Source organism: Pezoporus occidentalis, unplaced genomic scaffold (genome assembly GCF_034315485.1).
Source record: "Pezoporus occidentalis ecotype Australia unplaced genomic scaffold, CSIRO_AGI_Poc_V1 ctg43, whole genome shotgun sequence".
NCBI lineage: Eukaryota > Metazoa > Chordata > Aves > Psittaciformes > Psittacidae > Pezoporus > Pezoporus occidentalis.
This window is the reverse complement of record NW_026915758.1, coordinates 1,158,613-1,186,152: the sequence shown is the minus strand read 5'-3', so window position 1 is coordinate 1,186,152 and position 27,540 is coordinate 1,158,613. Positions and strand designations below refer to the sequence as shown.

Here is a 27,540-nt window from a genome sequence, read left to right as displayed (position 1 = left end):
TAGTTCCAACCCCCCTGCCATGGGCAGGGACACCTCACGCTAAATCATATCACCCAAGGCTTCGTCCAACCTGGCCTTGAACGCTGCCAGGGATGGAGCATTCACAACCTCCCTGGGCAACCCATTCCAGTGCCTCACCACCCTTACAGGAAAGAATTTCCTTCTTATATCCAACCTAAACTTCCCCTGTTTAAGTTTTAACCCATTATCCCTTGTCCTGTCACTACAGTCTCTAATGAAGAGTCCCTCTCCAGCATCCCTATAGGCCCCCTGCAGATACTGGAAGGCTGCTATGAGGTCTCCACGCAGCCTTCTCTTCTCCAGGCAGAACAGCACCAACTTCCTCAGCCTGTCTTCATATGGGAGGTGCTCCAGTTCCTGATCATCCTCGTGGCACTTCTCTGGACTTGTTCCAACAGTTCCATGTCCTTTTTATGTTGAGGACACCAGAACTGCACACAATACTCCAGGTGAGGTCTCACAAGAGCAGAGTAGAGGGGCAGGATCACCTCCTTCAACCTGCTGGACACGCTCCTTTTGATGCAGCCCAGGATGCGGTTTGCTTTGTGGGCTGCAAGCGCACACTGAAGCCAGCTCATTTTCATTTTCTCATTGACCAGCACCCCCAAGTCCTTCTCCACAGGGCTGCTCTGAATCTCTTCTCTGCCCAACCTGTAGCTGTGCCTGGGATTGCTCCGACCCAGGTGTAGGACCTTGCACTTGTCATGGTTAAACTTCATAAGGTTGGCATCAGCCCACCTCATAAGTGGGTCAAGGTCCCTCTGGATGGCATTCCTTCCCTCCACACAGCTTGGTGTCATCAGCAAATTTGCTGAGGGCACATTAAATCCCACTGTCCCTGTCAGTGACAAAGATGTTAAACAAGACCAGTCCCAACATCGATCCCTGAGGGACACCACTCGTTACTGGTCTTTATTCACATGTAGGCACCTGCATTCCATCATTTTGTACACAGTTTGATACAAAATAATAAAACTGACTTTGCCACTAGCTCCACTGATACAACAGACATTTTCTGATTTCCCTGTGAAGTGTTCCAGCTTCTCTCCTGTAGCTGTACCTTAAATTCTCTTGATATTTTCCATACCATATACTAAATTTGAAACCATATTAAAAAACATTAGCAAAACATGAAGAGTGTCTCACTGAGTTAATACTCTATGGTTGCTATCAATTAATTCTTAGCTAGTGTGAATTAATTCTTAGCTAGTGTGAAAAGGAAAAAAGTATTCAGTGTTGTTTCCTCAAAGTACGATTTTTCCCTTGATGTTCCCTACTGTCCTATATTAAAGGGGAAAAGGCAGCCCTGCTGCATTGTAGATAAGTATCCTGCCTCAGAACTTACTGCTTGAACTCCCAGTTAAGACAGCACAAACTTCTGCCTTAATGCAGATCTGAATCCTTAGAGGCAACTTAAACCTTTGACTAAAAGCAAAATACCTGATGCTAAAAAAGCACATCTAGAGCTGCATTTACAAGCTCAATAATATTACTTTTTAAAAATTATAAAAGCTTTGTAGGGGTGAACCACCTATAAGCAAATTAATATTTCTTATCCCTTATGCTTCACTGTCACATAATAGCCCCTTCTTCAAATTAAAGTCTTTCTTTACAGATACAAGCAAAACAAAATCAAATATAGTAATTTTTAAATTTTATATCCTCATGCTTTCATGTGTCATTTTTCAGGCTAGCTTCTTAAAAGCATCAAAAAAATTAACATCACTGGAAGGCTTTAGGAAAGTTGTTTAGGGAGTCACTAAAATAAATTTCCATTTAAAATGCAACCTGAATTCACCAAACTAATCGATGCATTAGTATTCTTCTCATCCTTACATAAACCAGGGGGAGAGAAAAAACAAGGTACCCCCCCTGCCCATAAACTAAAAAACAAGCCAACCACCCTGTGAAAAAAAATAGAAGGTTCATGTTGTTTGGAAGCTTTACTTATTATTCCTCACCAAGAATCACAGAATGGTTTGGGTAGGAAAGGACCTTAAGATCATTTAGTTCCAACCGCCCTGCCATGAGCAGGGATGCCTCACCCTAGACCAAATAGCCCACGGCTCTGTCCAACCTGGCCTTGAACACTGCCAGGGATGGAGCATTTACCACTTTCCTGGGCAACCCATTCCAGTACCTCGCCACCTTCACAGTAAAGAACTTCTTCCTTGTATCTAACCTGAACTTCCCCTATTCAAGTTTAAACCCATTACTCCTTGTCCTATCATTGCAGTCCCTAATGAAGAGTCCTTCTCCGGCATCCTTGTAGGCCCCCTTCACATGCCTAAAATTAGGCTAAAGTTTGTTCATGGTATTCTCACTTACAACAGTAAGCCAATATAAACTGAGCATAGCCACAGTCCTCTTTTTTATTAAATAAGATTCATGTTATGTTATGAAAATTAATCACTGCACTCCAAGTCCATATGGGTGCTGGACACCAAGGTGTGATTTCTTCCAATGCTTAAGATTTCTTTTAAATTATCATAAATGCTTTTAAACAAGACTTTGAGCTATGTTCTCTAGCTAGATTAATAACTATTCTGGCCCGTCCAACAGAAAAAACTCCTGAGAGATATATATTCAAAACAGACACCCTAGAACAACTACCACCAAACAAAAACACAAAAAAAAAAACCAACTCCATTGCTTACCCTTTACCAAAATAAAGGATGAGAACCTAATCTCTGCCCAATTTTATGAATCTAGTGCAAAACCAATCCCATTCAAGAGTATCCAATACATAGAGTCTTTAACTTACTCAATTAACTTTGTGCTTTGACACAGCAGAGGTATTTTCACAACCTGTAACAAAACTTACAATTAAAACCAGGAGCCGATTTGGAAACTGATCCCTTTTCCACTAAGGAATAATGCTGCTGTTTTTTTCTCCAGCCAAAGCAAGCTGATTCCCAGCCCATGAACCAGCTCCATTCACACTCCAAACTTTAAAGCTCAGAAATCTCACAATGCCCTCAGGCAGCAAATGTTGGTATTTTACAAGACTAATACCACACTAAGAACTACAAAAAGACATTTTTAAAGCACAAATGCTCAGGTGAAGGCAATACTTGCACAAGGATTAACCTATTTGTGTAAGGCTCTCACATCCTGAGCTGAAGCACACGTTATCACTGTTTTGGAAAGACTGAAAAATTTGCTGATTTACAAAAACGTAGTTTCTCTCAACTGCACCAATACTGACTTGCAGAGGTCCTGATAACTCAAATCTGCAGATCTGTACTCTCAGAATCTTGTACCAGTTTTTAATTACTGCTCACCATTTTCCCAATTCACCATCTTTTTCATAGCCCTGTCCAGTATTTTTTTAAATGAGCTGTGATCATTTATAAATAAATATCAAAACTGGTCAAACACTAGCATTATTGAGAAGACTTTCTTTTCTTGTTTCATTTTCTATAGGTATTAGTGACTGACATGAAATCCACACTTTTTATCATCAGATAAGAAAAAACTGCCACCTTCTATTCAACATATTTCTATTTCCAGACATAAAAGCTACTACCTTCCCAACATTCCCAACTTCCCTTCAGTTAACTGTAAAAGGAAATAATTACAGTGCTGCTGAAATCTGAGCATGTACAAATCAGATATGGAAACATGCCCTTAGGAACTGGAAATGTCATCTTTCCAAATCAGAATTAAAAAAAAAACAACCCCGTAGAATGCAGAAGAATTGAACATATAAACTATATTATAAAACACTAACATAAATCAGTTTCATATTCTTACACTTTTATACTTTAGGATGGCATTTAAAAATGAAAAACATGTTGGAACATCACCTTTACTCACACTGCAAAAAATCTTGCCAATACAAGCATTACCCATCCTTTATGACACTTTACTGTAATCATTTGCTAAGCGGACATACTTTCATAAAGACATCACAAGTTAGGCACCACATGAAGCTGTAAATATTTTTAATTGTTCTTTCTATAGGGACCGAGTCAAGCAGGATTCTATTCAAAGAATAAATTTTCAAAACAGTTGAGATGAGTCTCTAAAGTACTGATTTCTGGCATTGGAACAGGTTGCTCAAAGAAGTAGTAAATGCTCCATCCCTGGCAGTGCTCAAGACCAGGCTGGACAGACCTTCGGCAAGATGGTCTAGGGTGAGATGTCCCTGCCCACGGCAGGGGAGTTGGAACTAGATGGTCTTATGGTCCTTTTCAAACCAAACCATTCTATGATTCAGAGGCAGAAAAAAATAAAAACTTCAAGTTTCCACAAGCAGCCTACACCCACACCACTTCTCCAGGGCCTGAATTCCATTATGACTAATGACCTTATGCTGATTTTCAGCTTCTCCTTATTTATTTGGGAACATTGATTCTACTTCTTTTAGCCACATTTGTTATCCAGATGAGAAACATTGTAACAAATTATACTTTTGTAACTTTGCACTGGAAATTACTGGAAATTGGAAAATATAAAAAGACACAAATAAATAACTAAAGACAGAGATGACCATAGCCTCCAGAACTAAAAAATGTTTGCAAAAAAAGGAGGACCTACGGTTGGAACCATTAGTGGAGTACACAGTAGAAAATACAGGAAAATGAAGATACACAAGTCATTCTTTTCCACCTTATGCACTCAAGACAATGGCCACTTCCAAATACTGTAGTTCTGGATTTCTAATTGTTTATTTGGGGAGGGCTGGTTTTTTTTTGTAAATAAAACAATGAAGACTAGGGATTATATCCAAAAGACTGGAAAGACACAAATACATATTTAAATAACAAGTCATCGTTGTCATCTGATAGCAACTATCAGATACAGCTATGTTCTATCCTGGTTTAAAAGATCAGTTAAAAGAAAGGGTTTGTGAAGTATCTGACAATGGGATTTAAACCTCATCAGAGAAACTAGTCTACTTTTAAGACAGAATTTAAATAAAACAATTTAAATTAGCAATACAAAGGGCATTGCTAAGAACAGTTGAATTCTGAGAGAAAATTCAATTCCTGTACAAAATGCTTACTCTTACAAAACACTATTTCAGGTTTTAAACAGTTCAAGAAAATAAACAGACATAGGTACCAATATTAAATTCTTTAAAAAATTATACCAACGTATATAAATCAATTCTGACAAAACCCATATAAAACCCATGCAAACACAAGGAATTCCACATCATCTCATAAAGCCAACAGGTTTTCCATTGGAAAATCATGGATTTGTTAAGTCACGGACATGTTCTATGGAAAAAAATCCAACTGTGAGAGTATTTTCAGCTAAGGAAAAAGTTATGTGATGGAGATATTCCTGTTAAAAAGATTTTCAAATGCATATGGCCACATTTCATAAACTGTGGTTGCACAAAGTTTCATGCAGATTTGAGTTTCAAAGCAACCAAGTTATTTTAAATAACCACCACTGCAGAACAAAGAATAAATGCCTATCCAATGCACAAATACGTGGGTTTTTTACACATTCTGATATGATAAATAAACTTCCATTTAAACTTTCCATTTCCTTACTTTTTGAAGGGGGGGGGGGGAAGAAGGGGAGGTAATTAATCCCACGATTCAAACACAAGACATATTAGTCTATTATTCCCCCCACCATTCCTTTGTAAAAAGTTGAATATGGGAAAACACTTTTTCCCATCCAATTTTTAGGCATATATGAGAAGTGGCAAAGCCCTACCTTTACAGAGATTTTGCCTCTCAACTTTCTCAGTGGTACCCAGTGCAGAACCAAAGACAATGGTAACAAAACAAAATACAGAAGATGTTGTTCGAACTTCAGGAAACACTTCTTCACTGTGAGGGGGATCCAGCACTGGCACAGGCTGCCCAGGGAAATTGGGCAGTCTCCATCCTTGCAGATACACAAAAGCCATCTTGGCAGTCTTGGACAACCTGCTCTTGGTAGCGCTGCTTAAGCAGGCGGGCTGGACCAGATGACCTCGGGAGGTCACTCCCTATCTCAACTATCCCGTGATTCTTTACCTTGGGAATTAAATGCCAAACCTTCCTGACGGGTCGAGCTCGTATTTACCTTTCCGAGTTAACAAAAGGAGAGGAACAAGTTAACAAAAGGAGGTAAAAGAGGCTCCCCCACCTCCGGGGACGGTACTGACAGCGATGGCCGGCCGTGCCAGCGGCACCTCACGGGACGTTTTATCTCAGGTAAACCGTCTAAGGCACCTACAAAAGAGGGCCCCGTTCTCTGTCTCACACCCCGCCACCGGAGCGCCATAAGCTGGCCCGGCCGGAGCGGCCCGGGCACAGCCGCTGCTCCCGGGGCAGGAGGGGGCCAGGCCCGCCAGCGCCCCGCTACCGTTAACCCCCCTCCTCAGGGAGCCCCCCGCTGTGAGAGGGGGCGCCGGGTGCGGCCGTGAGGAGGAGCCCGCGGCGGCCTTTGTTTGGCAGCGGGGAGCGCCCCCTCCCCTGTGCCCTTCCCCTGTCCTTCCGCCCCCGGCCCGCGCTGTCCGCGCTCCCCGTCTTCCTCTCGCTACTCACCCCACAGTCGAAGGGACTCGGCCCCTGCGGGCGGCTCCCCGCGATCAGCCGGAGACTGAGCAGGAGGCAGCGGCGCCCACAACTCCTCACTTCCCCCAGGCGGCGGCAGCCATTTTACCTCCCTCTGCCCTCCTCCCCACTTCGCCGGGTCACGTGTGCTGGGGGGCGGCACCACCCTGAAGGAGGGCGGGAGGTGGTGGCAGCTGCCAGAGTCCTGTCAGCGCCGCGGCCGGGGATCAGCCCTCAGGCTGCGGGAGCCTCGCGTTCAGCGGTCCGAGGCCGCAGGGCTGCAGCGCTAATGACCGTGTGTAACCGGCTAATAACGGCACCCAAGAAAACCCTGCCCGGGAGCCCTGCGGCTGTGAGTCACCGCGCTCTGCCGCGTCCCACCGCCCGACAGCGGTGAGGGCGGGAGGAGGCGCTGGCTGAAGACAGCCTGCACCGCCGGGAGCGTACCTGAAGCACGGTGCCTTAGCGGTCACCCCTGGGCTGCTCTCTGAAAGAAAAGCTGGGGAAACGCTAAAGAAAACGTTGGTTGCAAACTGAAGGTGAGGACTGCCCTTGGTAAACATGGAGGGGGTGGGAAATACGGCACCTCAGCACCCCACAAACCTTGAGATGCACCAGCTTCTCCCCGACCGCCCCCATGGCCCAAATGCCTGAACAGCTTCGCGGGCATTTTGCAATTCACCTCACAGCCCAGGGGCGGGTGTGGCGGCAGCCTTCTGATGCCATCTCCAGCGTGTTCTGCGATTCTTCACTGCATACTTTCTGTGATGTCAAAATTCACCCAGTGACTGCAAAAGGTCACGTCCAAATCCATGATAACGGATCCATCTTTAACTCATATAGACAATTGGAAGAGAGATGTCCTCTAACGGCTACAACAATAATATCTCCCGTAGAGATTGCAGAACCTAGCCTAAACCTGGGATGGCAGCAAACCATTAAGGGAAGGGAGCACAAACCCCATACGCCTGCTTATTTCTAAAGTTATCAGTTCCAAGGGTCAAAGCATTGATTTAAAATGTTTACAATACCGCAATCTTCCATCTCTCTAAAAAGCCATAACTGTTAGCTTCTTAAAGAAGCATCTGACAGTGTTTCCTGCATAGCCCAAATACTCACAAACAGAAAGTGTGCTGTAAGTCCCTTTGCTGACTTTCTAAACCATGATTTCTCCTATTGCCTTAAGAAATTCTTGCACTCAGATAAACGACTTCCTTACATGCACAGAAGTTGTTAACACAAGGCAAAAGAGCAAGCTATGAAAATCAAAATCTAGATCCACTTTGATCTGGCACCAAAACACCAATTAAGCCAAAAATCTGGGAGAAATCAAGGACAAAAAAGCACATTCCTATTTACACAACAGAAGTGCAACCTGAACAAACAGAAGATGAATGAATCCTTGCAGTTGCTGCACTGAAGTGCTCACTGTGCTGAGAGGTCCCAACATTTCAAGCATCTGTGTAACCTCATGTACATCAGAAACTACAGTCTGATAAGACTGCTTATGCTAGCCTCTTATTATTTTCAAAATATTACTTTTTTTTTCCCCAGAGTTCATACTAAAATGTATGTTAACCTCTCACTTCAGGAGCTCCTCAATGCCCAAATCCATATGCCAGTACCACAGCATTGCCACCCACCAGGTGTTAGCTGTGTTCTAATCCTACAGCTACAAACTTATCAAGGCAGAGAGACAGTTGCTCCTTCCCTCCACTGTACCAAGGATAAGCGCACACACCAGGAATACGAGGCAGAGGAGGTACAGTCTTCTGTACAGGTCTTCACTTTGTTCCCCTTTTGCTATGGAACATTCCAACTCATGACACCCTTTTGCTCTTCTACTCTTACCCTGCACCCACATTAGGAACAACACTTTCCCACTAGTGATTATTTCACACAGAGAATGAAACACGGTCCCACTGAAAGGTCAAAACGAATCTAAGAGTTAGGATTTCACACAAAGCAGTCCACTTCTCATCAAATACTTTTTCTGTTTTATGATAAGGCATATAAATAATCACTTATCAGTTGTCCGCAAAAACTTCTGTCATATAATACAATTTATCACATTTAGCTGTGAGTCTATACAGAACTACATTATTTTTATAATGCTTTTTAAAAAGGTAATAACTGTTATTGTTTGTAAAATGCTGCAGTAGAGTATATAAGCTGGCAAAATAAAACATTTTCTTCCAAGCCATTTTTTTTTTTTTTCCTCTTCTCAGCTTTTCCACCTCCTGCAGGATTTCACGGAATCCCGGAATGGTTGAGGTTGGAAGGGACCTCTGGAGGCCAAAACTCCTGGATAAAATTGAGCAAGATTCAAAAAAAACCACCCCAAAACAAAACCAAACCCAACCCAAATGCCCTAAACAAAAAACAAACAAAACTCCCACAAAACCCCCATTAAGAACATTTTTTCAAGTAATTCTTAACCTTTTCATTTATTCTCCCTCATAATCGGTGCATAATTTTTAATGTTTTAGTTTTTAAACAGCTAAAAAGTTTCGCTGCCACAGTAACGAAGCTCGTCTCAGGCACATAATTGCCCTGCTATTTCAGATTTCAACATTACCCGATAGAAATTAAAAAATATTGCTGTGCTTGAATTATTAATAATTTTATTATTCTGATTATAATTACTGTAATAATTAAAGCATTTTCTTTCCTTCCTCCAATTTTCTCAGCTTAAATTGATCAAAATCATGGCCATGTAACATTCCTATTTTTGCCATCAGACGAAAGCATTAATATGGGAAGAGGCTGTTATGGGGTAGAGTACATGGGCAGCCATGTTACTGTGTGAAAACCGAAATGGTAAAGCAGGCAATGGAGGGCAAACCAGGAAAATTTGACACATAGACAACCAATTTCAAACAAAAGGGAAGCTGGCATGGAATTCTCCCTCATTAAAAGAGTTATTATTCACCAGTCAAGTCATTTAGGTATCCCATCAGGAAATCCCTAGGAAAATACTGCTTTAAGCATGTGTAATACAGGAGTGTGTTGTTTTGGGTTTTTATCTCATGTTTGATTTGTATTTAAATGTTGTTTTTATGACAGCAGAATAACCAGAATGAAAATGTGGAGAGTCCTTCTGCTGTCATAGCTTATTTACTTTGGAAAGTATTTAGTAAAATATTTACTTTTTTGCTACTCTACATGACCATCCCAGGAATATCTCTAAGATGTACTGGCAGAGCTTTCTGAGGGCACAGATCTCCAACTCTAACTTAGTAAGAAGGCTAAAGACCTATTCCCCTAGAACTACTTTTGTATTCCATAACAGAAACATCCTGCATGTTATCAGGAAGTTACTCGGATGGAATTTAGTTAATTATAGGCACAAGAAAATATCTGCTGGCTCTGGGATATTCTTAATCAGGACTCTTTCTGTTTAATACCTGAAGAGCAGAGATAAAAATTTCCATCATAAGAATAATCACATTCACCAACATTTTATAATCCTGAAGGAGTAGCAGAAAGCTGTGTTTTACCTTAATCTGTTCAAATTATTTTTTCATTAAATGCAGAAAGAAATGGTTAGTTCTTAAAGATGCTTTTCATCCATTCCTCTGTGCTTGCAGAAACAGATCTTCATAAGGATGCCTTCACAAACTTACATTGGCTTTACAAGGTGTGTACTGAAGCTGAATTAATACCAGATCAAAAGAACAGAAAAAATTATTCAGTATGAGACAGGAAGTGATGGAAACAGCCCTTGTTTAGTAGTGACATATAATATCCCTTCTTTTCTGTAACAATTTAAACACACATTGTAAAGAACCTGTAGGTGAAGCAGTCTCCATCTGCCTCAACATACTGTCACCAGCCAACAGAAACCATCACGGTGGAGTCCTAGTAAAGTTTCCAAAAGCAAGAAAATGCACGTGCATGGCATGCATTTAGTCTTGTTTCTTTGGAACCACCAATTAAGGCACCAGCTTATTCAAAAGGCTGATTTTGACTTGTTAGTTATGCAGTTTCCATCTCTCAAGCTAAAAACACCCAAGTTGTCATATTCAGAAGTAGTGCACGTGAGGTAATATGCTTGGAGATGGAGGGTTTAAAGTTGAATAAGTAACTTTCCCAAGTAACAAGAGAACAGCTGTGAAATTCTATTTACCAGCTCTACTGGAAAATAATTAGATATATATATTTATATATAAGCTCTAAAAAACAAATTAAAAAAGCAATTTTAAAATAGAACACTCCAAATAACGTGCATGTAAATGCATGCATCATAATGTTTAATAACCTAAAAGGGGAAACCACATTAAAAAATACTTCTGTTCTTTAGCATTCATTAAAGACAGACACCAAAGAAATCAGAAAAACAAGTTGCTTTTTTTTTAAACTACAGTTTAATCAGATTTAAAGACACAAATTAGAAAAAAAACATAGGCAAGTTAAAAACACCTTTAAAACATAATAGCATGCTGCTTCTGCAGCACTGCTGAGACAAATTAGAAATAAGTAATTATTAAAATATCACAATCACAGTGTAACTAACAGTGGTATTTTAATTTTACCATACACCAACACTTAGTTTATGGATCTGTTGAAAAATAACACTTTTTAAAAAATATATATTTTGGAATAATAAAAATGAAATTCACTGACAATGCGTTATAATCTGAACCAGGAAAGGCAAATTTGGGAGTACTGTAGCTATCCACTTTGAGGGGTGTTATCTCACCTTAACGTATGGGTGGTTGGAGGCATAACTACTTCTGCATTGAGGTAAAACTTTTCCCTTCAATCTGTAACCAAGGCAGGAAAGAAACAATTTCCATATTTTAAATTCTTGAATTGAATAACTTAGTACAACGTCTTTGAATAATGCTATATTTACCCATCTTACATGATTTTTCTTTCAACACATTTTGAATGTTCTCTAACTGATCTAGAACACATCTGAGGTCTGGGACTTAAGAATCACTACCTAATTACTATTGTATCATTTTGACACCTTTGTCACAGTAAGACATGTCAGAAGAGTCTTCATAGGAATAGTCAACACCACTGGACAAAAGAAGGTACAAAGAAAAAAATGTAAAGAGAGCTCAAACACATAGAAAGGCAAAATATGCATAGGCAAATACTCCTTAACTTATTGTGACAAAAGATTGTTGCACCTTTAATATGTAGTGTTGCACTATGCTGATTACTGGTCTTTGGGCACCCTGTTTCTCTTTGTTTCAGATTACATTGTCACAGTTTGGAAGCCTAATCCGACTAGAGCATGGATCACAGCTATCTGTTCATATGACAGTGTAGTGAAACCTAAATTAAAATACAGCTTGGGGCATTTCTCCCTTAGAGAACAAAAGGAAGGAGGATTGTACAGATGTCTCTTCTGGGTGCTGAACCGAGTCACTCTGAATATAAAGTTTCCTCCGAAAGTGGCTCTAACTTGTTTTTCAGTCATATATCTGAAGTCGAGCTTTGTATTCACAGCCTGCAGCAGAATATCCTGTAAGGGTTGGTTTTGCAACAGAGTAAAAGAAGCCCTTTACTTTCCACTTAGAGTGTAACCAACAGATTCTAACTTCACTTTAGGAAGCAGGAAGGTTAGTACTCTGAGAGCAGAGCCCAATAGCCTTCAGCAGATGACTTATAGAACCAGAGGGCTCAACACTAGCCTCATGTAGATACTGACATGGCCTACTACTTTAAGTGTATTTATGCACACTATATGCAACTTCAGTCTGTTAACTCATAAAGTTTACCCAATGTTTATATGGACATATACATGGATTTAAAAAATTCTAAAAATGTCTAAAACCAAAACCAGGCCTAAGTCACTGGACACACAGCTAATGCACAGATGATGATGATGAAGTGCCAAAATTTGCTTTTGCACATTTGGATACCCAAAATGAGCAAAAATATCTTTTAAATACTTAATGGCATGAAAATTGATACAGCTGATAATTAGATTTTGCAAAAAATATAGACAAAGCTGATCTCAAAACAAGTTAAGATTTTTTATTTTGTTTTGACCATAACAATCAACTGTTGAAGTATTTGCAGTTGTAACGTGGCAGGGTGACTGTGGATGCCTGGATTTCATGGTGTTTGCCAAATGTCTTGATTGAAACAGCAAACACATCAAAAAATCTAAGGAGGTTTAGAATAGCGTTGCAGCCTGGGTGACAAGCAAGCAGATCCTGTCAAGCTCAACAGATACGGTCAGCTCTCCCCCAAGAAATGCTGTGGCAAATCCTCCCAGCCACTAGCAGAGGCTTCTTCACAGCCAGCTTTTCCACCATGACTATGAATATGATCAAGACTAACAGTGCAAACTAGCTTAGATATTATATATATATATATATATATATATTAGATCTGGTAATCTAATGAAAGCCAGCTCAATTCACTTGGTAATCTAATGAAAGTAGGCTCAATTCACATGAGCATCTGCTTTGATACTTACTCAGCATAGCATTTAAATACTTGTTCAACTTTAAATACACATATCCAATTGATTTTTTTACCAGGAAATTTAAAAATACTTCCAAGTGCTGTTCAAAGTATTACTGGAGTTAAATACACACATAAAGGCCAGTCATGTAGTGAAACACTGTGATGAATCAGCACAGAACCATTATATATGTTTTATACTTCACAGTCTGCTTCACATCAAAATCCTTAAATTTATTTCCACCTGTTTTTCTAACACTGATCACTTTTTCCACACAAATGGCAGTATTTCCAAATCGTCACTGATAATGAAAAAACTCAACCCTGATTTCAGAATTCAATGAGATTTACAAAGTGAAAGACTTAAGGACAGGGGAAAATGAAAGCCAAAATTAATAACTTGTGCTTTTAAATTTCTCATTTGAGGCCACCTTAAAAAGTTGAACATGTGAAAGTTTACATGTAAGCAACTGTGACACATTTGCAGGTGAATGTGAGGACACATTTGATCATGTATTTAAACAAATTGTCAACAATTTGTTTGCAAAGGTTCCAAGAGAAAAATTCAGATTCTGTTAAAATTACTTTTGATATGAATTTGACAAGATGTGAAGAGCTCATAAGAGTGTCCTCTTGCATCAGAGGACATTTTAACACTAAACAAATCAATGCCATCAAAAGAGGCACAACTACCTACCGTGCATCCTGTCATACAAGTGTAGCAGTTATATTCGTATGACTTATTACCACAGGGGAAAAAACAAGTTATTTCAGTGTAAAATTCTTCTAATAAATAATATACTATACTGGTAAAACTCATACCACAAGTCAGTGTAGAGCAGGGAATGTACAAATATCTCTTTGTAAAGTCTTCTCACTAATATGAATTCTTATCAAGAGCATATTGAAATGCATACCAATATTTTTACATGGTAATATATTTTAAAATGTCACCTATTACTGAAACCTTGTCTACATGTCAACTTAAGGAATGGCCATGTAAGAATAAGTTTCCCGAATAAGGGCATACCTGTAACTGTAAAGCTAACAAAGCCTTCCCAATAACAACAGTAGTAGGCACCACTGACAGTATTATTTAAATATATAACTCTTTCATTAATACAGAATCATAAAGGTTGAAAAAGGTTAAGCAAGCAAATAGTTACTATCAGGGTGACTACATTTACTAACATTAACTCATTAAGTGTCTCAATGAATTGTTCACAATAGGCAAGTATCTGCAAAGCACCATAAAATTATGAATGATATGTTGTATTTACTTCTCATAGTGTGCTGACCTGCAATACAGAAAACACTTTTGCTTTTTGGATATATATTAGTTAATAAGCGAAAGAACACTTAAAACCAGGTTTCCTTCATGCCCAAAACTTTTCTAGGAAATTTACTTTTTCCTGTTTTTCTCAGCAAGAGTAATAATAAATCACCACCATCCTTTCAAATTCAGTATTATAAAATTATGTGTGTAAAACGTAAAAATTATCTAAAGCATTGGGGCTGGCTGCTTTTGACTTTGAATGGATAAAAAGATCCAGTGTGACAGCAAGGCAGAAAACTAGGAAAGCAGAGGGAGAGCAACAACAAAATCCCAGTTTGACTGAAATCAGAGTGCTGCCATTAGAACAAAAAAACCTCTTTCCATAGTCCCCAAGAGACTTGCACGAAGAGTAGGTTTTGGTTCAAAGTACTTTTATATTCAGCAATGCCATTTAAAAGGTAAAGTCTAGGACACTACACTTGAAAATAAATTCTGTGCAGAACTAATTCACTGTCATAATTTTCTTGTGTTGCACTTATTTAAGGGGTTCAAATAATGAAGAAAAAAGTCACATCCAATTTTGAAACCCATATATCTTACCACTTTTGCCCGACTAAATAATGTACTTATTTTCTTAGTTGGTTTAAATTCCCCACATACAAAAGTTCTGAATAAAACTGTTCCTGTGAATGCACTCACACTGAAGTACAAGCCTTCGCTATCATAAACCTGCCTATCTTCTGGGAGCGCTTACAACTACATTTGTATTTCAGAATGAAGAATTAGTAAGCCTCCACCACACACATGGGCACACATGCCAAAACAAGAGTACCAGAACATTAATGGGAAATTAATGGAACGTTAGATGATGTACTGGCATTTGAAAGTGCTTGTTTGATACGTAGGCTGCACCAGAAAATGCATTTAAGATCAACAGCAACAAATACTGAAAGAATCAACTCAATTTTATTCACCCCCTCAGAAATGTGCAATTCAGATTTCTCATTTTATGTAAATGTGCCTTCAGGAACAGAAAGGGGGAAAATATCCTTAATTAGATACAGAATCAGGAAAGAGAATCAAACATAACTTAGTGTGCCCTTACTGATAAGCAACAGGAAAAAAACCCAACCCATAACCCCATGTCAAAGAGGCATGTGAAAACCACAACCCCGTGTAAGGGAAAGTCTACTTGGGTATGGAAAGCAAGGATTTAGGAGTCAGATTATTTCATTTTAGAGATAACACGGCTGTCACTGAAACAACAAACATCCCTACTCATCTGAACAGACTCATCCACTCTCATATTTAGCTCCCCCTTTCTAATTGTGTAGGTTAATTAGCGCTAACCTATACTTACGGAAAAAGTATGTTATCCTCCTGGAGTTTTAGGCCAAAGGCCAGACAAAGAACTAGCACAACAAAGAACTCAGACCTGACTTCGGATCTGGTTCTTGAGAGAGTAAGCCAGAAGTACTGCGACTCTTTTGCATGGTAATATCCCCAAATTTGAGGACCATCATTGGACTTCTGGTACTAAGAATATTGACCCCACTAGTGCCAGATACTTGATGAAAGCTTTAAGGTTCAAAATATGACAAAATTTTTCTCCTTGTTCATTTGTAGGTTATTAATCAACAAGCTGAATTATCTGGTAGTATTTTGTGTCAGTTTTAAAGCTAAAAGAAAAAACCCATGTAGATAAACAGTTTGTGTTTACTTAAAAAAATTATATGAAAATACAGAATACAAGGAATTAAAATGTAGCCCTTTAACAGTAGTACTCTAGCAGGGACCACCGTCACAATAAATGGTCTGGAATAGATATAACCACTGAATTATTCCCTTGACACACTGTCATAATTCAGTACATCAGCTGTTCTAAAGGATTTCTTTCTTTTATAACATCACTGACAAATGAGATGTGAACTTTGCATCTAAAATTCTAATTTGAAGAAAAAGCTTTTCCTCAAATTCATATACTTCTTTGGATAAAGGGCAATCAATTATCAAGCATACAGAAACTGGTTATTATAGCAATTTCATGTTTGACCATGTTTGCACTAGGGCTCAAGGTAATTTCACTGCATTATACAGAAAGCATCAAATAACTGTTGTATGCCTGAAGACTGAAAATAAGTATTTAAAATCATGTTTTGTAAAACAGTTCTATGCTAGAACAAGTATTTCTGGTATTTAAGAGTAAAAACACACTTCCATTGAAATCCTGGTGCTTGCACGTTGGGTTCTGTGTCCTACATCTGCCTTCTCTAGCAGCAAAGCCCATCTGGCAGTGTTTTATTGGGTTTAGGTGCTTCAAAGTAAAAGAAACCTAAATTAGGGCCATCAAGCCCTAGAAAAGGTCAACCTTTAGGTGTTTTATATTTCGTTAATCGATTCAGAAGGGCTATGTGTAATTATACTCTTTATCAAAGAAACCTAACTATAATTTGGCATCAGTAAAGTTTACAGTTCTGTAATGTACTGTAATAGTTTGAGATACTTTAAGAAAACCCTCCAAATACTGAGATGCTTATTGCAATTCCCTTTTGAAGATCAAAAGCCTTCTAATGACTTTGCATTTCCTATTTTTATCTTCTTTATAGCATATAGTATTATATATTTGAAATATGCTTTTTACATAAAACCAAACTTGAAAATACCCACTTAGAAACAATATTTCAGTAAATAGAGGGTTTAAGGCAAGTCATTCATTTGGAAAAAATCCATTTCCATTTGTTAATCCTAGATTGACACAATTTTATTCCACCCCATCAGTGCCTTGGGATACAACGTACATTCAGCAAAGGGCACACATATGACCCTATGGACATACGTTGCAAGTCCTGAGTGCCCATTGAAATAATGGTAATATCTTCATATAAGGCGTGACCCACAGGGACATGGCATGGGAGGGGTTAATTTGTTTTGTTTCCAGTCTTGCTATTGTATGTGATTTTCCTAGGTAGGTAATGCATTCTTTTCTTACTAAACATCTTTGCAAACAAATACAAACCCCTTTAAAAGGTGCTAAAAATGGGTTTCTGAAAACATATAAAATATATTCATCATAGTATTTCCTCAATCACTGTTTCAATGCTTGATATCTGCAGGTTATTTCTTGCTTTTGACTGAAACTATTATTTGTTGTGGAATAACTGTTCTTTTGCAAAAGATTTTCTTCTTCTAGTTTTTTGGACCATATGGGCTGGACGCTTTCATGCCTTTTACTTCCTTTTTGAGTTCTTTTCAGTGGAAATACCAACAACACCAGGATGCTGGCAATATGAAGACAGAAATAGCAGGAGCTAAAACACAAACAAAAATAACAATTCAGTAAAACCTGAACTGCTCTCACAGGATGTTTAAGGAATACACTGTCAAAACCTACTTGCATTATTTGCATGTAAAACAGGAAGACATTAATATTTCCTTTAAAAAATGTAATAAAGGGGAAATCAGAAATTAAGTCTTCCCTCGTAGTACTTGGTGCTGTAGCAGAGATTTGAAGTGAATACAAGTCTGCTTTCAACTTTTTTTTTTTTTACAAGTTACTTTTGGGAAGTCATTATCTCGTATTGCTCTAAAACTATTCCAGTGCACACAATAATCCCAGGGGTACTCTCTGGTTTTCTTCTTGCCTGTTGTTTCCCCTCCCCACTCCCACCCAGCCCCAGGAAACGGAAGTCCATTATAACAGGAAAACGAGAGTGCTTTCTGCTTTCTTAGTACACAAACTATGTTTGACCACTAGAACAGAAATACAGTTTGCTCAGCTAACAGATCAATCATAATTATCACTAAAAAAGCTTCCGAAATCTGATGCCATAGAAAATACAAAGAAAAAGGAAACAGGTAGAATATGCTTACCTGTAAAAGGTGATAGAAGGTTTTACAGAGAGCAGTACAAACGGCACAACTGTGTAACTTATTGCTACTTGAGTTGCCATCCACGTTACAATATCATAACATAGTTTAACAGCAGGAGAGTCAACAAAATAATGTCTGATATTGTTTCTTATCTGAAAAAGCAGATAACAGTAAATTAGCTTAGTAATAACTTGGAGAGCTATATTACTGTACAGAGTTTGCTGCACTTCTACAAAATTCATAGAATGAATTTAAATGCTACAGCTTGGTCAGTCATCTCTGAACTCCCCAAAATGCCCATCAACTTTAACAGGAGCCAGTTCAGATTCCCTGCCTTTTAGAATACCATGCTGCATCCAGCACAGGAATGTAAGTATTTATGAATTTAAGCAGAATTTAAAGTTAATGCCCCCTAAATCCAATGCTACTTTGGACTGCTTGTCTGAATGTGGCAGACATTGTATCTCATAAAGCCATTCTGTAAATAGTGTTGGAGTAAATGAAAGCCAGAGTGCTTCTGTTGAAAATTTGTATATGATAAGCCTTTTTCACATACTTGCGAATAAGACATATTTTAGGATGAGTAGGGTATAAATCAGAATATACAAAATATCAGGTCTAGTGACATTTCAGGAGTCTTGATAACAACCAGTATCAAGGGCACTATTATAAAATTACTCAGTTTTCTATGCTGAGTCTTTTGCTCATAAAATTCTGTGCAAACAATGGAATACCAAAAGTATTAAAAAAATCCCAAACCCACACAGGTTTGGGTTCAGTTTTATTTAAGTCTGTAATGAAAAAGACACTAGTAGATACTCATCCCTCCTTCCTTCAACTGAACTGTCATCCTTGCTCACACTCCTATTTTCTGACACTCTTATTTGAGCTTCTGTGCTGCTTTCACCTTCCAGTCACTTGCATTCTGATGAGTTGCACACCTAAGTATACAGTTCAGCGTCTCCAATCTTCAGTTTCTTTAAAACTCCTTGTTCAGAAGAACATATCCAAGGCTAGCTCCTGCTGATTTCATTCTTTACATTAAAAACCTTTTTTATCCTTCTTGTCCTTCTTACCCAAATTCACCTGTAGAAGTAATTCTAGCCACATTCCCTTCATCCTGCCATCTCCCCGCAGTTTTCTCCTATTGTCACATGCAATGACACATTGAAATGTGAAGTACCACTTTCCCCTAGCTATTACAGCAACGAAGAACAGCCTGCTTCATTTCTTATTCTCCTAGTTCTTTTAACAGAAAAATGGTCTGTTATGCTGCTCTGAGCTGATGTGATTTGTTTGTTCCTCTTTCCCAATGAGAAACTGATAAACCTGCCACTGCTCTTAGCAGCTTTCTCAGGCAGAACTGTGAGAGATTTCTTAGCAGTTTTGCTGGTTCCATACAGTTCTGAATAAGGGCTTCAAAAGCTCATTAATATGACTGCACTGCTGGCTGGCCAGTTTTGAATAGTAACTGCATGAGAGATTTTTATCTGCTGGTTGAGGGGAAGCATTCTTTAGTTATCATCTTTACAAGGTACTGGATGCAATTAGGGAGGGAATGGACTTTGTTGACGTACAGCATTGGCTTCCAAATTTTAAATTACTTATCAGTGATTTTTTTTCTCCATAATCAGATTTTTTTTCAAAATGATCTTTGATAACGTGATTCTTTTCAGCATGGCATAACAACACATGGTCAGTTAATCCAGAGGAAGAGCTTCCACAAAAGATATGATACAAAGACTTATAGGCTGTATACAGTCTTGCTTGTTTCCACTGATCAACCCCTTCCCATAATTAGTCATCTTCACTGCTCTCATATCAAACAAAAGCAAACTCCACTACCAAACAGAGTGTATATCAACTGTAAAGTGTGTTATTGGACTACAGAACATGATCAATTTCCTTTTACAAAACTTAGTATTATTTAAGTAGATACTTGGTTGGTACTTACAGCTCGTGCTGCTAGCGTCATTAGTACTCCTGTTAAGAATGTTAAGTAATATCCTGGGTAAACCCCGTGCCAAATGGCAGAAAGGATGAAGGTCTGGATCGTTGGGCTGAAGGCAGCGCGCTCGTAGCACACTCTGGGAAGTCAAAGACAATTCAAGACAAATAACATAAGACAAACCACCAACAGTCGTCCCAGTTATCAATTATACATTTGTACTTTTGGTAATTTCTTCTCCAACACAACATTTACAATACGACTGCAGTTTACCTTTATATACCAATGTTGCCACTATATTACAACTTACAGAAAATACTTAAAGCTATTCGTAGCTCCCAATTTAACCCCTCAGTGCTAACCTATTCCCAGTGCCATCACATACAGTACTTATTTATAATGAAGTGATACATAAGCATCCAAAAACAGGTGACAGTGTTCATAAGGGATCTTGGGCCATCCAAGAACATGTTGGAAAAGCTGCGCTGTAAGGCAGAGAGCACTCCACAAATTTCTGTGATGAGTCAGAGGTATATTTTCATAAAATGAAAGAATTTTATAGGAGAAGGGGAAAATAACAACTACCTTAATTTTGTGTAACAGAGAGGCTACAGTGGGTAATGTATCTGTGTATGGCAATTAGGTGAGCACGACGATGAAACTGTAATTAGTGACTCTAAGGATGTGAGAATATCAAATAAGGAGAATGCTGAACTCTGCTATTTAAAATTTGAGACTCTGTTATTAGGCAAGGTCCTACAGTACGGAATCCTAGAAGGAAAAGCAGAAAAATGAATCCAACACAGGTAGCTCCTAGAAGACATTAAATGACACAATGACAAACCATCATGATGTGGAAGAATGATAGGAAACATGGTAAGGTCCTGATATGGATGGCTTCATCAAGATTTCTTTAATTTCTTTAATGATCTGAAAACCAAAAAGCAATAGGAAATATGGAAACAGATACACACTAACATGAAGCAAAAATAAACAGCACAAGCATGCATGAACACAAATCTAAAGCTAACGCACAAAAATGAGTTTTAACTGAAATGGCCATAGACACAAGTATGTAAAAGGTTTTTATAAGCACACAGCAAGTAACAGAGGAAAAGAATGTATGGCTATTATTCAAAGACGACAAGCTAATAGAAGATGATACATAGGGACGGAACATTCACTGCTAATGTAATTACTTCACTACGACTTCCACATACACAAGAGATTGCCAACCCAAAGGATACAGTTAATGTTAAAGAGGAGAAGATAAAAAGCCATGATCTGAATAGGGCAATATCAAAAGTGTACTTTGGTGATTTAGTATATTCCAGTCAAGTACTCTGATAAGTTTTATTCTATAAGGTCTTCAGTGCAGGGTACCAGCTCAACCCTCCTCTCCCTGTCAAGGGGCTTCACGAACAATGGCCATTAAGACGAGAACATGGGGTTAAGCAAGGTGCAGGTGCATACATGTGTAACAGACAAAGCTATCTGAGGACATTTGCCCAAAACAGACCAACTCAGACATGAAAGTAACATGAGCCAGACTAAACAGTAACGAGGGAATTTGAAAGAGACTTTTGACACAAAGAATCCCTCAGCCTAGAAAGTAAAAAAGCATTAGGAAAATTTGTAACAAGTCAGGGAGACACCGGGGAGCAAAATACTAGTCATGAAAACTTGGTCTGACACTGATAGAAGTTGCCCCACCAACATCATGACCTCTGTCTTGGTCAATGCAGAGCATCCTCCCTGGTAGATACCAAGTGGACTAGATCCAGCCAGGGGCCCATCACTGCAGTTTGCAGTACACAGAGAGCAATGTCTCATCCCTATCAGCTGCGTACATGTGAATTTGTGGTATGCTTGTCTAATAGGCACATGAATCCAACGTTCACATAGAGCTGGAGAACTTGCACCTTGCACAGGCAGTGCACACAAGCAGGGGCCCACAATTCCAGAAGGAGGGATGGTTTTGCATCTCATATGTCCTTGGAATTGGAGGCGCAGTTTGCATATACTTGTGTGTGTACAAGTGCACTTTTTAAACTCCTTGGGATTAGTTACAGAGGAGTGTTAAGAAATGTTTATTGAACCAGAACACTGAACACATACATTGTCATGTGCTGTATTACTGGTATTAACTCTGCATGTATATTTCACTGACTGGTGGTTAATTGTCTCATTAAAAACATTGATAAATGGCTTCAACCTTTTTTTATTTAACTACTTTACAAATTGTCCCCTACAAAGAATTCAGGAGTTTAACTAGCTAAATTCAGATAAGATATAATCTAGGCTTCAATTTCAAAGACTAAAAAGTAAGCCTAAACATCTCCATGAATTAGTCAGTAACAAGTAGCACTGAAATGCTTCACTTGACATGCCTAAAAGCAAACCAAGGAAACAATGGTCATCACAACAGGCTGAGAAAATCTATTCAAATACAGGTGACTCAGGTGAACATATCCATAATTTGCTCCAGAAGTGGAAAGAGCATCAACTGTTCAGGAAGGTACTGCCTTTGGTCTGGTTCTATTCTGTTATTACTAGCTTGGGTAGACTGATTAGTATATGTTTCCAGTTCATCTTCCCTTCCTTTTTTGGGGCAGAAGGTAGTTTGGACAAGACTTGATATTGTTTTCTTAGCAGACAGAGCACTAGAATCCAAAATTATCTTGATAAAGTCCAAAGTATAGACCATCTAACAAGAAAACTAGAAGATATAAACAAGTACCCATTCCTAAAGAATGTAGCCAAATATGAATCAACAGCATGAAACATTAAGTATTAGCTCAACAGTACGCTGCTGCTGCAAAAAAAGATGTAATACTGTAATGTATTAGAGTGTTATCTGAAGACAATATAGGTAATGAATCCACTTAGATCATTCAACTCTGCCAGTAACAAGCCATGGAAAGACCTCAGAAGTTGTAGCAGAAGTATTACATCCACTGTAAGAAGACAGGAAGTTTGGACAGATGCCAGAAGAGAGCAACAGAAACCACAAAGGTTTTGCAAATATGACCAAAGACAAATGGAATTAGGCATTTTCTTTAGACAAAAAGAATGAACTCCTTCAGCACTAAAGTTTCATTTAGAATCATTTCATTTAGGAGATTCAAAAGTTTTTTGAAACACAACCTTTTCCTATTAAGTTTTAACACTGATAAACTTCTGTTCTCTAGCTAAAATAAAATGCATTTTAAAATACCTAATAGCTTACTTGATTTATTAAATGATTCATTTCAATACCTGAAAGCATGCAGCTCTTCCTTGCTGGCTGTCCCAGCAACAGATTCTATTGCCTATTGAGTCAAATAGAATAATCACATAAAATTCAGCTTCTGTTTTCACTTGGGTCAGAAAAATATTTAGGAAAGAAACTACGGAAGAAAACAGAACACGGGATACACTAGAATGTTTCTTCCACCAGATTTCTTTCTGTTGCCAGTCATCCTAGAGAAAACATAAAGTCTTCCGAGTGATCTCAAGACAGGGGTCTTAGTTAAAATTGTGCCTATTGATAAAAGATCAACTGAACAGAGACTTGGAGAAGGGAAACCACACCTGTGTGCTACTCAAGAACACTTTTTTGCTTTTTATTTACCACAAAGTAGTAGTAAAAAGCAGAATGATGTAGTTCACTGGTACTCACTATATCTGTTTCCCAGACAAGGAAAAAAGTGCCTCTGAGGGATATTAATTTGCAGTTTTTGTTGACAGCACATTGTAGGGTTTAATATTTGCTATGCACTCACTATGGAAGGTTGTCTCACAGAATGTATGGAAGTTCCTATATCACTGTGTGGCTAAAATATTGCCGCTTCCAGAGGCTAAAAATGTACATTTCGCCTGCTGCTGGCAGCGACATGCACTGCTTTCAATGCTAAGAGACAGCAAAACAAGAGGTGTCTCCACAGATTAGTTGTTTCAGATTCCCTTTGGCCAGTGAAGAAAAACAGTTTCTATCACAACCTGATAGAAACTTACTCTAAAAGAGAAGCCCTAAATTCAGAAGCTTTAATTCAAGTTTTACAGGAAGAATGTCCCATGCAGTTGCTAAACAACTGATGTTTTGTAAAGTTTAGCTTTAAATGTTATATTATCTTCAAAGAAATATTTATCTAAGAAACTGCAGTGAAGAAAAGCTTTCTTTTAACAAATACCTTTTAAGCCAAAGAGCTGTTTGGATATTCCAGTTATCAAGAAACATCTTGAAACTTGTGGAAAACTGTAAAATAAAAACAAATTATTTCTGTGATTGTAAAGTTACAAAAATTCTGATGTATAAATTATAAAAAAAATCCCGACTCCGATGAGTTGAATAAATTACTCACTCAACTACTCAAAACCACAAAGTATTTTGGAAGTCAACTGACAAGCAGCATACATTCAAAACAGACTATTTTTGATCCTTTCCTAAGGGTGTGAACACGTCATTTCTGATTTAGAACATACTCACTTATCCTGAGGAACAAAACGCGTAGGAAAAGTTACTGAAATTACAAGGAACTACCTACACGGGCATATATTTCATGTGAAAGAGCCAGAAACAAACCTCTATTTGCTGGATTCTCAGATTTGATATTAGATCCCAGCGTGTCACTCCATTTTTATCATAGCCTCTAAAACCAAACCCTGCTGCATTATTAATTGCATCTGCTGCAATGAAACAAAAAGAAACAGATTAATTATAAACTGCCTGTGTTACAAATCATGCATCCTACATGTAGTTTCTTCAAAATATGTATCACATTTTAAAGGCTATTTTTTTTAAAAACTGAGACCACAGTATCAGAAAATAATCCAAGGAACACACGGGCTTTCAATTAAAAAAATTAAGAATGGAAGGTAGCCCTATGCACTTCATAGCGCAGATGTCCCTTCTCTCTCATACCACTTACTTAGACTTACTTGATCAGCTACACAGAAAAAATGACATGCATCAAGACGATGAAACACTGTCTGTTGTAATGATTTGAGACAGCAGATCAACACTCAGATGTGTGTCCTTGGTCATCACTACACAGCCACATTCTGTTAGCTCAGAAATTATGAAAAGCACTGCAATTCGATTGTCGCACCTTTTAAATTACAACCAGCAAGGAAAGAGAAATCACTCAGTTTGTATTACCATATTAAAAGAACTTACTTTATACAATAGTGACTTGTAAGAAATTTGGGGGGTTATTTTCCATTTTCCTTTCTTCTCAACAACTTTCCCAAGGTATTAATCCAGTGTATTCAGAAAGTGAAAGAAACAATTGACTCAAACAGTCAGACAGTTCCTTTCCTGAAGTTCCGTTTCTCCAGTTACCTACTAGTCTGGAGGAGGTCTTTGTGACATTTGATATATTAGAGGGTAATTTATAATATTGTTATTTCCTCATCAAAAACAATTTTAAAACCCACCTTTGAAAGCAACAAAACTTGCTGCTATGCATCTGATATCACTGATGTTGACTCAAATACTAAACAATGGGTTTTATGCTCAATTAGAAACAGCTGAACACATGAACTTCACAATCTCTTGCTAGCTAGAGCCAAGACTACAACTAGAGTAAGTACTCATTTCATTAACCAGCATTTTAGTAAGTATTCATTTTAAGTAATTAGTTTCATTAACAGATTTTTTTCTTCAGTGTAAAGAACAGTAATGTGCAACTCCAAAGCATAACATCCAGCAGAACTGTTATGGCCCCTCACATTCTACTCATACCATTAGAAGTTTAGATGAGGTGAAGTGGAAGGAAGAAGGAAAAAAAAAAGCGCTATTTAGCAAACTAACAGTACAGAGTTGATATAATTTATTTTTTTAAATATTTTACAAAAGGAGTGCTAGCTCTACACTGCTAGTAAGTGCATAAGGAGAAATTCATCTGAAGTGTTATAGGGGGAAAAAACCCAACGATTATTCATTTTTCAGATGACTCCTACACTTTACAGATGATGCTACTGGTGCATAAGAGCCCAATATGCAAAATTATTTCATTCCACAACAAGCCCCAGAACTACTATATCCAGACAAGCTGAAAGCACTTCATTCATCGACCAGGAATGAAACCAGCAGCTGTAAATGAGTCATGCTGCTCTGCTACACTAAAGCTTGCTTTATTGTATTGTTTCCCACAGATTCTCTCTCAAAAGAGTTATGAAACAAATATGTAAAACTGGAGAGGAGGAGGAAGCTGATGAAATCTGGTTTGTGAGCCACTTTCAAGATGTCAGTTTACAAAAATACAGCATTTTGCTGTTGTATGTGTTGAGGTTTTATTTTTCAAGTAACATGATCTGAAAATCAAAACATTCTTTAAACTGTATCATCTATTCAGTCTTAGATCAGTGACTATGGGTGTTATCCTGTCGGTCATTAGATCTTTTAATGAACAATGACTAAAACTGAAATATCAACCATCAAATTCAGAAAATACTACCAGAAATGCCATCTACTATTAACAACACTGTAATACATCTGAATTTCAATATATTCTGTTTTCCTTCATGCCTGAGTAACATCAAGCAAATTACTGATAACCACAGAAAAAGGCTTAGAATAACCTTTCAGATAAGCCAAAATGAAGGTATAAAAACCCAAACCGAAATGAACCAAACCAGGGCCTGTACCTCAGAACAGATTGACAACCTTTTTAAAAATCAAACAAAAAAATCATTGCTCATTATAAAATTATTAATCTTCAAAAAAAAAAAACAACAAAAAAAACCAAACCAAAACCCACCAAAACCAACCACCCTTATGTTTCACTTGGATTTCTTCAGGAGACCATGATCCCATTTGCAACACTGTCACAACACTGTGCTTAGATTTATGGCAAGTTTTGTTTCTCACAAAGAGACACCATTCAATATACTTTGACAATACTTCATAGTATTTATAGGTACTCACGTCCTCCTAAAGCCTCAAGAGGGCACTGTCACTTTTTAATACACACTTAGTGTGCAGCATCTCAAATGAAACTCAATACATACGCTTTATTTTTTTAATATATACACACTTACCTAAAGTCCATGCAAAATAATACTTGGGTCTGGCAGCCATAAGAGACACGTACAGGTAGAAAAACCTTACAGGCCATGAAGCTGTAGCTCTGAAGTTGTCATCAATGTTGTATTCCACAGGCAAAGTTTCTGTAATTGTCATGTGGAAGAGTAAGGACAGTCCACAGATTAAGAGCTTCTGTGCCACAGCTATCTGAAAAGTTTAAGATGTGAGAGTCTGTAAGCTTCCTTTTTGTTAATCTTTCGGAAACAAAGGCAGATTATAATCCTCCTTCCCTAAACAGATGTATATACATGTTAGTTTTTCAGCAATGTACACTACCAACTTTAAAAGTTGATAATATTTTATAGAGGCTCAAGGAGTAGTTATCTGGAGTCAGGAGCGCTACTTCTGGTAAACAACACAGCAAATCCAACCTCACTGCAGTGAGCCTCTATAAACCCTGTCAATACTAGGAACACTCTTT

General features: G+C 38.2%; 2 protein-coding genes across 7 annotated transcripts in view; both read right to left on the bottom strand.

Moving 5' to 3' along the window:
- KIDINS220 (kinase D interacting substrate 220) overlaps window positions 1-6,677 on the bottom strand; it is an 80,343-nt gene extending 73,666 nt beyond the window's left edge. For all 4 annotated transcript variants that reach the window (XM_062634532.1, XM_062634533.1, XM_062634534.1 and 1 more), the window contains exon 1: window positions 6,519-6,677. The gene's annotated coding sequence lies outside the window, so the exon portion shown is untranslated. The remainder of the gene's footprint in view (window positions 1-6,518) is intronic.
- An 8,767-nt stretch (window positions 6,678-15,444) lies between these two features.
- The window catches only part of MBOAT2 (membrane bound O-acyltransferase domain containing 2), a 172,031-nt gene continuing 159,935 nt past the window's right edge, over window positions 15,445-27,540 (bottom strand). For all 3 annotated transcript variants that reach the window (XM_062634545.1, XM_062634544.1, XM_062634546.1), the window contains 6 exons: window positions 27,074-27,266; window positions 24,615-24,718; window positions 24,223-24,287; window positions 20,057-20,189; window positions 18,103-18,254; window positions 15,445-17,540 (listed from right to left, as the gene is read on the bottom strand). In XM_062634545.1, coding sequence (XP_062490529.1) covers window positions 17,318-17,540; window positions 18,103-18,254; window positions 20,057-20,189; window positions 24,223-24,287; window positions 24,615-24,718; window positions 27,074-27,266 — 870 coding nt within the window. In that variant the 3' untranslated portion in view covers window positions 15,445-17,317. The remainder of the gene's footprint in view (window positions 17,541-18,102; window positions 18,255-20,056; window positions 20,190-24,222; window positions 24,288-24,614; window positions 24,719-27,073; window positions 27,267-27,540) is intronic.